This window comes from Melanerpes formicivorus, unplaced genomic scaffold, assembly GCF_026170545.1.
Source record: "Melanerpes formicivorus ecotype bairdi unplaced genomic scaffold, bMelFor1.0.p_v2 SCAF_6, whole genome shotgun sequence".
NCBI classification, from domain to species: Eukaryota; Metazoa; Chordata; class Aves; order Piciformes; family Picidae; genus Melanerpes; species Melanerpes formicivorus.
This window is the reverse complement of record NW_027142358.1, coordinates 8,699,451-8,714,159: the sequence shown is the minus strand read 5'-3', so window position 1 is coordinate 8,714,159 and position 14,709 is coordinate 8,699,451. Positions and strand designations below refer to the sequence as shown.

The 14,709-nt window shown below is 56.2% G+C and overlaps 1 protein-coding gene across 1 annotated transcript in view; it reads left to right on the top strand.

The window, feature by feature from the left end:
* SLIT1 (slit guidance ligand 1) overlaps positions 1-14,709 on the top strand; it is a 65,478-nt gene that overhangs the window by 33,856 nt on the left and 16,913 nt on the right. Inside the window, exons 5-8 of the mRNA XM_068139540.1 lie at positions 13,192-13,263; positions 13,392-13,463; positions 13,920-13,991; positions 14,282-14,445. Coding sequence (XP_067995641.1) covers positions 13,192-13,263; positions 13,392-13,463; positions 13,920-13,991; positions 14,282-14,445 — 380 coding nt within the window. The remainder of the gene's footprint in view (positions 1-13,191; positions 13,264-13,391; positions 13,464-13,919; positions 13,992-14,281; positions 14,446-14,709) is intronic.

Here is a 14,709-nt window from a genome sequence, read left to right as displayed (position 1 = left end):
CTTTCTTTTGGCTCCCCTCTCCTGCTCCCCCGCTCGGCAGCTGGATGCGCTGATAATACGAGGCAGCGCCTGCTGCCCTCCCAGCCTCGGTGCCTGGGCTCTCATGTCCAGGCTCACCGACGATTTGCATTCATGTTTGCTTAACTAACCGGGAGCCCTCTTGCATCCCAACTGCCTTTGCCGCAGTGCTGGTGAGGACTCCTTCAGCGTGGTGGGACCGGCGGAGGCATTTCTGAGCTGCCTCCTTTGTGCTTTGGGAATCTCCAGCACTCAAGAAAGAAAAACCACCCCTCTTTGCCAGGAGAATGGGCCCTTCTCCCAATTTTCTTGAAAAGATGTCCCAGATCTCTGCCCAGCCAGGACCCCGCGTTGTTCCCAGGCAGGATTCCGGTGGGGGAACCAGCTAAGCTCCACTATTTTGCATATCTAATATGCTGTCAGAAATGTTTTTAAATGCCTATAATATTTAATTAGGAGGTAGCTTTTGGCCTATTAATTGGGAATGGGGCTAATTAGTTATTGTGATTTCATGCCCTTGTAGGTAATTGAGTTAGGTGAAAGCTGGAGGCAAGCTCCTGTGCATGCATCCACCCATTTTTGGAGCTGCTCTGTGATGCAGTTGTCTGGTCTTGGAGTGGCAGGGACCCATCCAGGACTGCTGCTGGGCTTTCTCTGTCCATGAGACAAGGGGTAGCTGTTCCCTGTGGCAGGTACCATACCCAGCCAGTGGTCCCAGCTGGAGCAGGACATCTCCCACCATGGTTGAGACTCCAGCCACCTCCAGTAGGACTGTGACTCCTTCTTGGATCCATGATATGCTCATCTCCATAACCTGGTATTTTTAAGCTCTAAATGGAGCTGGGCTCTGACAAAATATGAGCCACCCAAGAATGCAAGAGTGGACAGAATCTCTGGCAGACTGAGGTATATTTTTAGCCTGCACGTGTTGGAATTTGATTGTTTCCTAAAGAAAAGAAAAAAATCCCCAAACTGTTCTTCAGATCTGAGTGCCTAGCTCTGGCCACACTGGGAGCCCTGCTACCAGCTCCACTTTGTGTTGGCCATCTTGAAAATAAAGTTTTGTGGCTGTGTGAAGGAGGACAAGGGTTAGGCTGTGCTGCATAGCCCCTGCTCACCTCTTCCATCACAGAGGACCTGCCCTGTGCTCACCGGTGGGAGCTCAAGGGTGCTGGCATGGCCACAAGCATGTGACTGAGGGTTGGCTGCTCACCCTTCTGCTGGTTGTGGCTTGGGGTACCAACAACTGTAGCTGGTCACAACTGAGGCACTGCCAGGAGCAGGGATGTCTCTAGGGACATCAACACCCAGTGCTGCACCCGCTGCAGCCCAGCCATGCTGCCATGTGCTTGCACACATGCCAGTGATGGATGGCACATACCTCTGCCTAGGCTGCTCTAAGATGGTCCCTGCTGCATCCCATGGTGAGGTCCCAGCCTGTGGTGAGTTTGCTGTGAGATGGGGCTCCCCGACCACCCACATCTGTCTCATGATGTCTGCCTGGCTGCACTGGTGTGGGTTGCTCCCCCTCTGTGGGGTTTGCAGCCAATACCCCACTGTTCATGATATTTCATCCCCCCTTTAATCTTGACGGTGGGAAGCTGGGGAGCTGATAATGATGAAGGAGTGTAAATGTCAGCAGGAAACCAGCTTCAATCAGAACTGTTAAAAATAAACCTGCCAGGCCTGCTCTGGCAGGGGTAATCAGCCTTGGCAGCTCCTCTCCCCGGGTCCTAGAGCATGAACCACAGCCACACTGAGCAGCTCTGGGCCACCTGAGCAGCTGTGCTGGAGGCTGGCTGCAACACTGGCAGATCTAGCCCCCAGCAGCAGCCTCCTTGGAGCAGGGAGAAGCAACCCTCTGAGTTAGCCAGGGTGCCAGGTTCTGGATCCTCTTCCTGGACACATGCTGACTCTCCTTAGTGGGAAACCCTGCTGCAGTCCCAGCTGGGCTTGAGCTAAGTTTTAAGTGCAGCAAGAGGTAGCATGGGAGAGGGATGTAGCAGTGAAGTGCTTTTGGCATCCGTGCTTTTGTTAGGAATCCCCATGAGCTGCTTGCTCTGGTGTAACATGGGTGAACGTGGTGAGATGCTCAACCTTCGTGATAACACCCAGCCTCCCCTTCCTAGCTGTGGCAGGACATGTGGATGTCCAGGCAACACATTTCTGGCTGCTGACACATGGCCACAGGACAGGGTCAGCTCTGCAACCTTGAGAGCCCATGTCCTCACCTGAAGTGAGATGCACATGAAGAAGAGACCAGGTGTGCATGTTTAACCTCAAAGATAATTAACCTTAGGACGGCTTGCAAAAGGACATGGGGCTGCTGCATCACTTGAGCTTCAATGTAGAGGCCAAAGCTCTGGATGAGACCCCTCCAGGGGTCTGTGGGCTTGGGGCTGGGGCTTCCCTGGTCAGTACCATGCAGCCAGGTGCTGTTGCTGGGCTAGCTGCACCTCCCAGGCTCCATGCATGTATGGATTGGAGAAAGGCAGGAGGAACATCCAGATGTGCCTCCAGCAACTCATTTCTCCCTCCCTAACACAAGGCACAATTGTTGATCCCCAGCATTGGCAGGGTCTGTGGGCAGCAGTGTTTTGTGTCTGGTGATATGTGGGGACTGCAGCCATACTGAATGCCTGCAGGCAGAGGCTTCCCCTGACTCATGGTATGGGGCTGTGCGAGGGGCTCTTCAAGGAGCTGTTCTGTGGAGGGAAGCCTCAAGGGCTGGCTTGTAGCTTCCTGTCCCCGGTGGCATGGCTGTGACTGAGTGCTACTCTCACAAACCATCTCAGGAGTGACATTACTGGGACAAGGGCAGCCCCAGCTTGGGCCCAGCTTTGTGGCAGGGCTTTGCTGCCCTGCCAGCAGTTTTTATCCTGGCTTTGATATGTGCCACATGAGAAGGAGTCTCTTTATCTGCTTGTTGGGTTTTCCCTGCTGTATGCCCCTTTGCTCAGTTCCCATGCTCGGGTGCTCACAGCCTCCTACTTGTTCTGCCCAGTTTTCCACCCTGCTTTCCTGTTGGACTCTTCTCCTATCAGGGCTATTTCCTCCCAGCCCTCTGTAAAATCACATCTCCTTTGCCAGCTGCTGGGCTGTATGTGAGATATTCTGATGGCTCCATCCTGGCTGCCAATGGGGACTGATGCTTTTCACCCCACAATGCATCTCCCACTGTGCATCCTGTCACTGGCTCTGAGCTCGTTCCCAGGTGCTTTCAGAGAGCCAGGCTATGAGAAGCAGCCACTGGTGGTGCAGGAGCTTTGCCTGTCTTAGCGAAAGAGGGCTGAGCATGAGGAGCCTGAAGGACCCTTGGTCATGTCAGGGCATCTTGCTGGGTAACTCCAGGTGGGTCTTGCAAGATTCAGCATTGGTTACAGAGCATTGTCCAGGCCAGAGGGAGTTTGCTTTATTTCTTCCTAAAGCTATGACCAGGGTGTAGCGTTGCTATCCCAACTGAGGAGCAGCATCACAGATCCACGGCGTTGCTCCTTGGCTCACCAGCCTATGCCAGATCTGAGACAGCCGGGACACAATTCTCAGCTTGGCTCAGCCTCATTCACACCTTGGAGGAGTCCAGGAGGGCCGGCAGGGCTGGCTTCACACTTATTAGCAATTAAAAGCCTCAGAGCCTGGGAGTCAATTAGCTCTGAGCTCAGCAGTGCCACAAACCCGGGGAATGAGCCTGCTAACAGGAGCTGCAGCCAGCTCCCCACAGGGCTTGGAGCTGCCTCAACAGAAGAGCTGTTTGCTTTTTCATTTACACCTCGGATGAGTGTTGCTGTATGGAGTTTGGGGTGTCTTCTCAGGCATGAGCTGCCAGGCAGGGAGCACAGGCTGTGTGCTGGAGGATGCAAGGCTTCCTGATGCACATTGTTGCAGCCTGGTACCTCTTCTGCCATGACACAGCACTGTCACCCAGCAGGGCCCTCTGTGTGTGGGGTCATGGTGGGGTGAGGAGGGGACTGACCTTGTGTGACTTGTGCTAACCATCACAGGGCTGTGTGGGAGCTGTGTCAAGCTGCTGTCAGCTGGAGGTAGAACCAGGTGTGGTCCAGCAAATCCCCACCACTATCCCTTGGCTCACTCTACCCCAAGTGCTAGGCTCTCTGTACACTTGATTTCCCAGGCACCCCAGGACATGCTGGGTCCAAGAGCACTGGAATGATATTCTGCCACAGGCACTGGTTTCCTTCTGCAACAGGAGAACAGTAGGGTGGTGAGCTGAGGGTGGATTCAGGGGGAGGCTGATGGAGCACTGCAGCTCTGGGGAAAGGGATGGCTCTGTGCCTTTGATTTGCAGAACATCAGGAACATGCTGGAAACAAGCTGGGAGATGTAAATGTGAAGGAGGTAGGTGCACAAGCTGGAGGGTAGCGTGGGAGCTGGAAAGAAAACATGCTTTGGTGGAAGGTTTCACAGGGATTTCCCACTACTGGAGGGTGAGACAGAAGCAAAAACATGAAAGGAGGCAGAAGAACAAGCTTGCTGAACAGCGTGGTGGAGTGGACTTGGAAGTGGTGAAAAGCAGGGATGGAGAGAAGCAGGAGGCCATGCAGTGGTGGGACCTCCAGCTGGGTGTGGCTAGGAGCCTTGGCTCCCAGTGGCAGTGGGACACAGAGGCTACCAGCTGGGGAAGTGCAGTTTTAACATCTGGTGTCCAGCCAGACACTTGCTGAAAGGGACAAGCCTTCGACCAGGGGTCAAGAAAAGCCAGGGGAGATGTGTTCAGCCCCACAGCAGGTCCTTTTGCACACGGTGGCAGGCTGGCTGCTTCTGGCTGTGTGCTGCAGGGCACCTCCTGCCTACTCTGGCCCCTGCCAGACCACTGGGCACTAGGCACAGTGGTGCCGTGGCTCACTCGAGGCATTTCAGGATGCTGGGGAGCTGGTGGTGATGCTTTAGCCTTGTGTTGGCTCTCTTTCCTGCAGATAACGAGGTTGCAGGAACAAAGGGATAGTGTGGGGAGGGGGCGGTGACAGGCACGCAGGGTTTGCAGCTTGTTATTTCACTTGTGTTTCCATTAAAGCTTCTGCTTTTAACTTGTTTCAGTCTCTGAAGAGGCTCCAGGGTGGGTGGCAGATGCTTTATTCCCCCTCCCTCCCATCCTTCTCTCTTTTCTTTGGCCAGCTCTCAGCGTTCCCATAGCATCTCTCTTCCCGAGATGGCCAAATCCCACGGCTCAGGCTCTACACTACAGCCCACGCAGGAACTGCTCTGTGCTGGAGCTGGACTAGAGCACAGGCACTGCCCTCAATACCTTCCTCAGGCAGATCATCCTGCTCGCGTGGGTGTTGCATGTCCACGACTTCCCCTGTACCCAAAGACAACACGTGCCTTGGTATCCCCAATGAACCTCCTTGGCATATGCAGGCACTGTGGTGGCACTGCCCAGGGGTGATACCAGCTGCTGTCAGTTGCTGGTGCTCTTGTGAGGACAGTGAGCCCAGTCATGGCACGGGGTCAGCAGCATCCCTTTGAAGCTGCTGAGATTTATGTATGCCCTGAAATGCTTTGCTAAATCAGCACCACCATGCTGGGGCTGGGACTCAGTCAGCTTTTGCCATGAGCATATGTTGCATTTTACACATGCTTTGCTGTCCAAGTAACAAACCTCTCCAGCTTTAATGTTTTGGGAAGGGAAGGGGCTGGGGGCCAGGGACAAGGGTCAGCACGGCGCTTTGGGAAGCTTTTCCTGGCAGGGAAGTGGTGTGAAGTGTTGCTTCCCTGTCTGGCAGCGTTCATCTTGACTCTGCTGTGGGTACATGGTGGACAGGAAGGATTTGCTCACTGAGTTCGTGTCACTCAAATCTGTGGTTTGAAATGCTTAGTGTGACATCATGTTGTCTAGCAGTGTTTTTGCCTTGCTCCAGCAAAACATTGTTTTGTCCTTTTATACATGGGCCTGGCAAGGATGAGCTCTGATCCATCACTTTGCTGCTGCTGGCAAGAAGCCTCAGATGGGAATGAGGCCAGCTCTCCCAGGGGAAGTGATGACCTGTCAGTGCATGGATTTTGGCGGACATGATCTGGTGTGTCCTGCTCACTAAGAGGTGCTGAGGACTCTGGTTGCTTTGAGAGGACTGTCCCACAGCCAGGAGCCACATCACTCAGCCACGGGTGGTGTGTGAGCAGGTGGACATCATGATGGATGTCATGTGGATGTGGATCATGTGGATGTCCATCACCATATGGATATAAACTGCAGCACAGGAGGTTCCACCTCAACATGAGGGGGAACTTCTTCACTGTGAGGGTCACACAGCACTGGAACAGTCTCCTCTCTGGAAACTTTCAAGACTCATCTGGATGTGTTCCTGTGCAACTTGTGCTGGATTCTACGGTCCTGCTCTGGCAGGAGCATTGGACTTGACCTTCGGAGGTCCCTTCCAACCCCTACATCCTGTGAGCCTGTGAGGTCCCATTGCCTTGCACAGGGGAGGGAACCCTTAGGGCTGGGCAAGCTGTGCAACTCAGAGCACAGGGACCCTGCAACTCAGCTGGGGACTTGAGCCCTGCTTTTCTGTGCTGAATACAGGTTGCTGCCACCATCCTTGTCCCCTCTCTCGGCACCATCCCAGCGCCGTGCACCCTGTGACTGTCTAAGTCGGGAGGCAGCTTCTCTGGCTGCAGGTTGTGGTGTACCCCAGCAGGCTGCAGGCTGCGGCGCCCGGAGCCAGGAGGATAATGAGATCTTAATAGTCCAATTATGTCCCATCGATTTACTCAGCACGTAATTGCTGGCGGCTGGCTCTGTCTGAGGAAGCTAGCTCCTGCTGCCAACAGGGAGGGCTGTGTCGAGCCCCCAGCCTGGGATGCTCCTCACAGCTTCCAGCTGTGTCCCCTTGAACTGCGTCAAGAGCAGTCCCCGACGGCTCACTGCGTCTCTCCCCAAGAGCATCAGGGCTGAGAGTGACGGGTAGAGGATGAAGTGGGGACCCTGGCACGGGGCTGACGCCAGGATGACATCCTCCATGCTGCTCTGAGGAGCCAAAAGGTTGTATACCTCTGCCTCCCACTGAAACAGGCTGACTGGAGAAGTGACTGAGTCACTGGCCATGCCTGGAAACCAGCACTGGGCAGCGTGGTAGCTACCAGGGGTATGCCCAGCTGGTCTCGAGCAGAAGCCAGCTCCTGAGCACCCACCTGCAGGGATTCCTCACTGCAGGTGCGTTTTATGCCCCTATTCATTTATCTTTTGAGCTGCTTGTGGCTGGGAGTCCCATTGGACTAACAACGCCTAATCTGCAAGCGTCGCTCCTAGCTATGATTTTAAGCCTACCTTCATGATTGTGCCACTCATCCCTTGTTCTGGTGTAGTGAACAGCAGCAAATAATGTTCCCTTTCTCCTTCGTTGTGCTGCTTTGGACCTTGTCCCATCCCCTCCCATTTTCCTTTCTGGTCCCTGCCAAGGTGCCATGTCCAAATACCCCATGATCTCCCTCTTGAGTGATAGAGGCCCACACTGAGCCCACCATGCTGCACCCTGGCTTGTTTGCATCCACGTGTGAGGTTCTGCCATCCCACCCCATCCTGCACAAACATCAGCACCCCCAGGAACCAGGGTCGCTGTGGGTTGCAGGCAGCATACAGTCTCCCTGTGACCTTGGGGATGGCAGAGTGAGGCAGAGGTGGAGGACATGGGAGGTTTGTCTTGTCCCCCTTAACCAAGATGGAGTAGAGCCAGCAGCTGGGCCAGCAGAGCCTATTAAAAATCAAGCAGCCTGACGTAATGCTGGGGGCATACTACAGGAGCCTGAATGTGAGGCAGGGCTGCAGGGACCCACTCATGCTGTCACTGGGGACCAAGGCAGGTGGCACAGTGGATAAACCCCTGCTTCATTACCCCAGCACCCTGCCGATGCAGCAGCGGGCAGCTGCCTCCAACCTTCGGGAAAGCAGCTCCCCTGCAGTACAACTCTCCACGGGCACTGGGTCCTTGCAGCGCTGGGGACTCAAGCCCATCACCGTGAGTGGATCGTGTAGCTGGGAATATGTAGGTGACCCTTGTTTCCCCCAGCAGAGGGCTGCCGGTGCTGACACTGACACAAGCAGGGAAATGCAAAACCCCCGGGGGACGCTGGGCTGTTGGACGCTAATGTGAGCTCTGATTAGTCTGTCAATCTCGCAGGAGTCTCTTTGTCCCTTAATGCTGGCCCTTGTCACCTGTCAGGTGCTGGAGGTGATGGCATGAACAGCCTTGCTGGCAGAGCAGCCCTGGCTCTGCCTGCCCCTCTGCCCTGGGCAGGCTGTGCTGGGACAAACATGTGTGGGATGTCCCAAGCGACTCAGAGTTGCCTAATTGCTGCTGGTTAGCTTTTGGCCGGCCCTTTGGCTTGGCGAGAGGCTGGCTGCACCCTGGCACAGCCTCCTTCAGCACAGCACTGGCAAGGTGAGGCTGGGTTCTGGGGAGCAGCTGTTCCTGCTTGAAACACTGGTGCATCCCAGGGCGGTGTGGCTTTGGTTGTAAGGGCAGCTGCCTTGTCTGCTTGAGGCGTGGTGGGTGGTTGCAGTAGCCGAGCTGATGCCTATAGCGCAGTGGTGGTGGAGCAGAGCTGCTGGGGGAAGCACCTGGCCCAGGAGCATGTGCACCTGTTGTGCATTTTCATCATGGGAGCAGTGGCCTGGAAGCAGCTGAAGAGCTGCTCCCGTGAGTGGAAAAGGGTCTGGAGACCACCAAATGCTTACAAGATTCCAGCTTGGAAACTGGGAAGGAAACAAAGAGGTGAGCAACCACCAGTGTTTCACCTGGCTGGAACCACCACCCGGGCATGCAGGCGCTGCCAGGTGGAAGGCAGACTGCCTGCTGCTGCTTATCTCTGCAGTCCTCACCACCAGGGCAGGGATGTGGCACAGGCCACAGCTTTGGCCTGGACAGAAATGCCCCAGCGGGTGCAGACACCGGGTGAGAGGGACCTCCGCACCAGATGGGCTTCCTGGCAAGGGGAGCGTGGTGCCGGGGGGCTGCCAGGCCGCCCCAGCTCTCTTGGCAGGCGGCGGCGGTGTGTGCTCGGAGGACGCGGGGCCAGCGCCTCTGGGAAGCAATTACCTCCCTGCTGTGTCCGGCCCTAATCCCCTCACACGGCTGCAAGGAGCCGGCTCGCCAAACAAGGCTCAATCAGGTTAAAGTGTGAAGTCAGGATTAGGGGAAAGAATGGGAGCGTGGTAATAGCCAGAGCCTCCCCAGCCCTGCCGCGGCCCCCTCCTTCCCCCTCCGCCCTCCAGCCCGGCGGGCTCTTGCCGGCGAGATTAAGGCTGCCGGGGTTTGTTTGCCTGAGTGGGCACCCCACTGGGAAGCCATGTCGAACAGTTTTGCTCGGGTGCCCAGCTAAGTGCCGGGCAGGGCGGCGCGCTGGGGGGTTGGCACCCGCTGCCGAGGCCCTGCCAGCCCCGTGGGAGGCGTTTCCGAGGGCCTGGCTGCTCGCCGAGGCTCCCCGGGGACCTGCAGCGATGGGGTAAGGGCTGCTGGCTGCCAGGAGCACCTTCTGACCGACCGCACATAGGGCACCGACAACGGCCACGCATGGCAGGGGGCAGGGCAGGGGGGTGTAAAAACTGAGCAGGGAAGTCTGCAATCCCAGTCCCTCTGCAATCCCAATTGCTGTCTCCGCTGCTGCCTATCCAGGATGGAATTGAGTGGACATAGCCTTGGACATAAGGATTTTGGAGGATGTGGAAGGAAGGTGGATGCCCTCCTTCTCCCCATTGCAAAGCCATAGGCTGGAGTTAGCTGCGGCTAATTCACAGGTATCTGCTGGGGCAGAAACCACTGTGGGAGGTGAGCCTGAGGACAGAAGGGGTCTGGGATGGGGCTGGGTCAGGAAGGGGTGGGAATGTACTGGGTTCCTGGGGACTAAGCAGGGGTCCTGCTTTGCAGACAGGCTGCTGAAAGCTTCCCATGGGGCATGCTTGAGTGCTACAGGCTCCACAGAGGGTCTGGCCAAGTATACATCTCTGGCACTCACAGGGCAGAGGCTATGTATCACCCATGTTCACCCCTTGCCATCCTTCACCCTTTGCACCCTGAGGACTGCTGGAGCTCTCTGCATCCTGTGCCACGGGGGAGTGAAACTCCAGCTGTGTGATCCCCTCAGCAGAGACATGGGAAGACAACAGTGCTGTGGACAGGCCAGCTGATGGGCATCCCCTGGATTCAATAACCAGGAACTCATAAACTTGGAGAGAAAGTGAAACCAGAAAAGTCAGAAAGGGTGGCTGTGGCAATAGGGTGGGGGGCTGCTCTTTCCTTCTGTCTGTGGTCATCAACTGTGGTCCCCGGTGGGGCTGTCAGACCTCTAAGTGCTGGCACTCCCGGTGCCATGGCAGTGACACGCTTGTCTTTGGCAGGACGTGAGGTGGCACTGGCGCAGACGCTGAGGGTGCCACAAGCCCCGTGGTGGAACAAGGAGAAGCCATGCCATCTGCTGTTTCTTTGGCACCAAAGTGTAAAGCAAACATAGCTGGGAGCTATAAAACACCAGGAGGGAAGGGGTCGTGCCTCATTCCAGTGCCAGGGCCCAAGGGTCCTGCAGGCAAAGCCCGTGTTTGTCCTGGTGTCATCAGCTGTGTAACCCTGCTGGCAGTGCGAGCCCTGAACCGATGGCCTGCTGAAGCCCTCGCATCCAGCGTCTGTCCCTCTTGGCTTCGGTACTCCCGATGGCAGCACTTCCTTGGTGACTGTCACAAAAAACTGTGAAGGGGAGAAGCCATGCAAAGTCACTTGCAACCTTGTAGCAGTGTTTCCCTTGTGAGCTGTAAGTGAGCAGCTTGGAGACAGACGCCTGGGTTTACTCCCTGGGTGTGCTGGGACTTCCATGTGCTGTGAGCGGAGAAACACCAGCGGGGCTTCCATGGGGGAACCACGCAAGCTGCAGTTGGGAGCTGCCCGGACAGGCAGCACTGGAGCTGAGAGAGGGCTGCAGAGCACTGAAGTGGGGTGGGTGCTCTCGTGCTTGTCTCTGCTGGAACTGGGGTTGTTTAGCCTGGAGAAGAGGAGGCTCAGGGGAAACCTTATTGCTGTCTACAACTACCTGAAGGGTGGTTGTAGCCAGGTGGGGATTGGTCTCTTCTCAGGCTGCACAGGGGGGAGTTTAGGATTGATCTTGGAAAGAAATTATTCACAGAGATTGCCCATTGGAATGGGCTGCCCGGGGAGGGGGTGGAGTCAGTGTCCCTGGAGGTGTTTAAGAAAAGCCTGAATGAGGCACTTAGTGCCATGGCCTAGTTGATTAAGATAGGGTTGGGTGATTGGTTGGACTTGATGAACTTGGAGGTCTCTTCCAACCTGGTTGAGTCTGTGGTTTAACATTGGAGGACGGCCAAGAGGGAGCGTGATTGCATTGCTAGGAAGAGTGGTGAACTTTGAGGTTTCTGTAGTGTTTTCAAGGGTATTCCTTCTTCTAGGAGTCAAAACAAAAAGGGGATTTGGGGTGATGCTGCATTTTTCTGAAAGCTCTGTGCAGCTCCCGGGAGTCCCTAGGGATGCAGAGAATGAGGGTGGAGCGTTTGCATCTGAAGGGGTGCTGGGATTGCTGTAGGTATCATGTCCTTCCCCATTGGAATGTGTGAGATGACTGATCCTTTTGGAGGGACTCATTCCAGAGCCCTGGAAAGGGCCAGAGCAGTCTGGGCAGAGCAGGCAGGGTGGGCAGTGCCGGCAGGGCAGCCTGGCAGTGCCGCCACGTGGGTAGCAGTGAAACTGCGCCTGGCTTCTGACAGGGGAGCTGGGCTTTACCCTCCCCTAGAGCCTGAGCCCTTGCAGGAGTGTCCTTTGCTCCGCCCCAACAATGGTGCTCTGTGAGCCGCGTTTGGTTCTCCCGGAACGAGCCCGAGCAATGCACCAGCCCTTGCTCCCTGTACACGGTGCCAAGAGTGATACACTAGCCCTTGCCCCCATATGACAGCTGCTTGGTGACTGGGCATCCCACCTGAGGGCTGGGCAAGCCCATTGATTGCTCTTGAGTTTTCCTTCTGCCTGCGCTTCTGTGCAAGAGATGCTGGAACATTTCCCTGATGTGGCAGTGAAACTTCCAGCTGGGGTGGTCCCAGTTTGGAGACCCCTAGGTCTCTTGCAAGCAGCTTGTGAGCCATGCTGAGCTGGTTTTCCTGAGGAAAGGAGGGCACAGAGAGGGGTGTGGGTGCTGTGCCTCCATCCTGACCCAGCCCAACTGCCCTGGGGTATCAGTAGCGAACATACTTTGTTGTGTTGAAACAGAGCTGGTGAACACAGAGTATGAAATGCTGGCATCCAGGGACACTCCAAACCGCCTGGGATGTCTGTGTAGCCTGTGTGACGTTGGAGGATGCATAATCTGTGTAGGATGTCATGGTCATGCTCCTCACTCACCAATGGACTTGCTGCATAGGACAAATGCCATGTTGTAAGTCAGTTTCCCTGTGCCAGGAGGGAGCTGGGGACTTGGTCTTCTGCCTTATGGGTAGCAGGAGCAGGACAGTGCTGACATGGAGCTGGGGACAAGTAAGACATGCGCTTGTCAAGTTTGGAGGAGCTCTTGGCCCTTGAGGTGGGAGAGGGAATAGCTGCATGTGAGCTATGGGGCACAAATACCACAGACAGATCCCCCCAAGGATGGGATGCTTGCAGGGAGATTTTTTGCCTTCATAGTTGTTAAAAGCCAGCTCAGGCATGGTGGGGGATCCAACCCACTGCCAGCCCTGCCACACAGAGCCCAGGCAGGCCTGAGACTGCAGTGCAGGTGATAATGCAGACAGTGCCATGCAGCAATGAAGTATTCATGACCTGATTATTTGTGCCCTCTAAAGTGTGGGGCAGGCTCCATGGGAATGCCTGCTGGAGCCACCGTGTATAATTACCAGCTAATCAGCAGGGATCTGTAATTACCACAGTCAGAGGGTGGTATTTAAGTACAGAGCTGTGCCCTGCTGCTCTGCTGATCAGAGCCAGGGACAGTAGTGCCTGGGAAGGCCCAGCCACTGCAGCCACCATGGATTGAACCAGACTTGTGTTGGGGACAGCCAGCATCACAGTGAGCAACCAGGAACCCAAATTACCATCTCCCAGAGGCCCCAGGAGATCACTCAAGCACCAGGGCATGGTCCTGCCTGTGGACATCCTAGTCTATTGGGCATCCTGGTCTATGGGACATCATGCTTTGCAGGTACAGCATATTTTCCTGTCTTTGCTGTAGGGACCTGAGTGAGAACTTCATCCAGGCCATCCCCAGGAAAGCTTTCCGTGGGGCCACCGACCTCAGGAACCTGTGAGTCTCAACAGGGACAGATAGGGAGGGTGTTTGGGGTCCGGTCCAGTGGCAGAAACCATCAGGAACCACTGGTCACTCTCTGCCTGGGCTGTCCCAACAAAGCTCCCTCTGTATTTCTTCATCAGGCAACTGGACAAGAACCAGATCAGCTGCATCGAGGATGGAGCTTTCCGTGCCCTGCGGGGACTGGAGGTCCTGTAAGTGGCCAGGGACTGTCTGGGGCCTCCAGTCCGTAAGCCTCACATGGGTTTTAGTGTGTCCTTGGGTGCTCCCTACTCACAGAGGTGCTGCAGGGACATCCCCAGCATGCCATCTCTCCTTGGCCCCAAGGAGGACCTGAGCAGGGGTCTGGTACCACTGCTACAAAGTTGTGCTCCAGGGCCTGATCCTGTCCCAGGGAGTCCACCTGGCTGCAGCTGGCTGTAGAGGGGAGAAATCTGGAAAGGGGAGCAAACCCCTACTTGAGGGTTTGGGCTGTCCCTGTCCTTCACCTCTCCACCCACCCACACAACTATCCATCCACCCCTCCACCCATCCTGTTCTGGGGGGTGGATGGATGCTGTTGATCCCAGGGGTTTGGTGCCACCCTGACCACCTCACACTCCCACTGACTGCCTGGCTGCCCTGACCTGTTCCCCTCTGATTTCCTACAGGACCCTGAACAACAACAATATCACCTCCATCCCTGTGTCCAGCTTCAACCACATGCCCAAGCTGCGGACATTGTGAGTGCTGGGCCCCTGGGTATGGGAGGGACCCCTCAAGCTGGAGTGGGATGTCTCCAGCTCTTCTGCTGGTGCCAGCACCACAGGGAAGGCATGGATGGGATACCACTGCAGAGCATCCTTGTACTGGCAAGCAAGTTGGCCTTGGCAACCAGCACAGATGCTCTCAGGCTCCTCCGTGTCTCCCTCTGCATGCCCCCAACCTTTGGGATAAGCCAGGTTGGGCAGCTGGATGGCAGCGGGTGGGTAGGAGCTGTGCCATGGCTGATGACTGCCCCGTCCGCCCGCAGCCGCCTGCACTCCAACCACCTCTTCTGTGACTGCCACCTGGCCTGGCTCTCGCAGTGGCTGCGCCAGCGACCCTCCATCGGCCTCTTCACCCAGTGCGCAGCCCCGGCCCAGCTCCGCGGCCTCAACGTGGCAGAGGTCCAGAAGAATGAGTTCAGCTGCTCTGGTGAGGGGGCACAGGGCAGGTGACAGATGGCTGATGCTAGGTGTCAGGCTGGGGACACGGGCTGAGGGGCAAAGCCTATCCCATCAGTGCAGCACTTCTCTGCTCCCTGACGTGTGCCCCACCTGTGAGACTGGGTGCATGCTGTGGGGTCACCTCAGGTCCACACTGTCCCAGGTGTGGGGATGACGCATGGAGACCACCACCCTACCAGTGTGGTGAAGTGTGCATCAGCCTGTGCCTTTGGAGCTGCATGCCTTTTGTGCA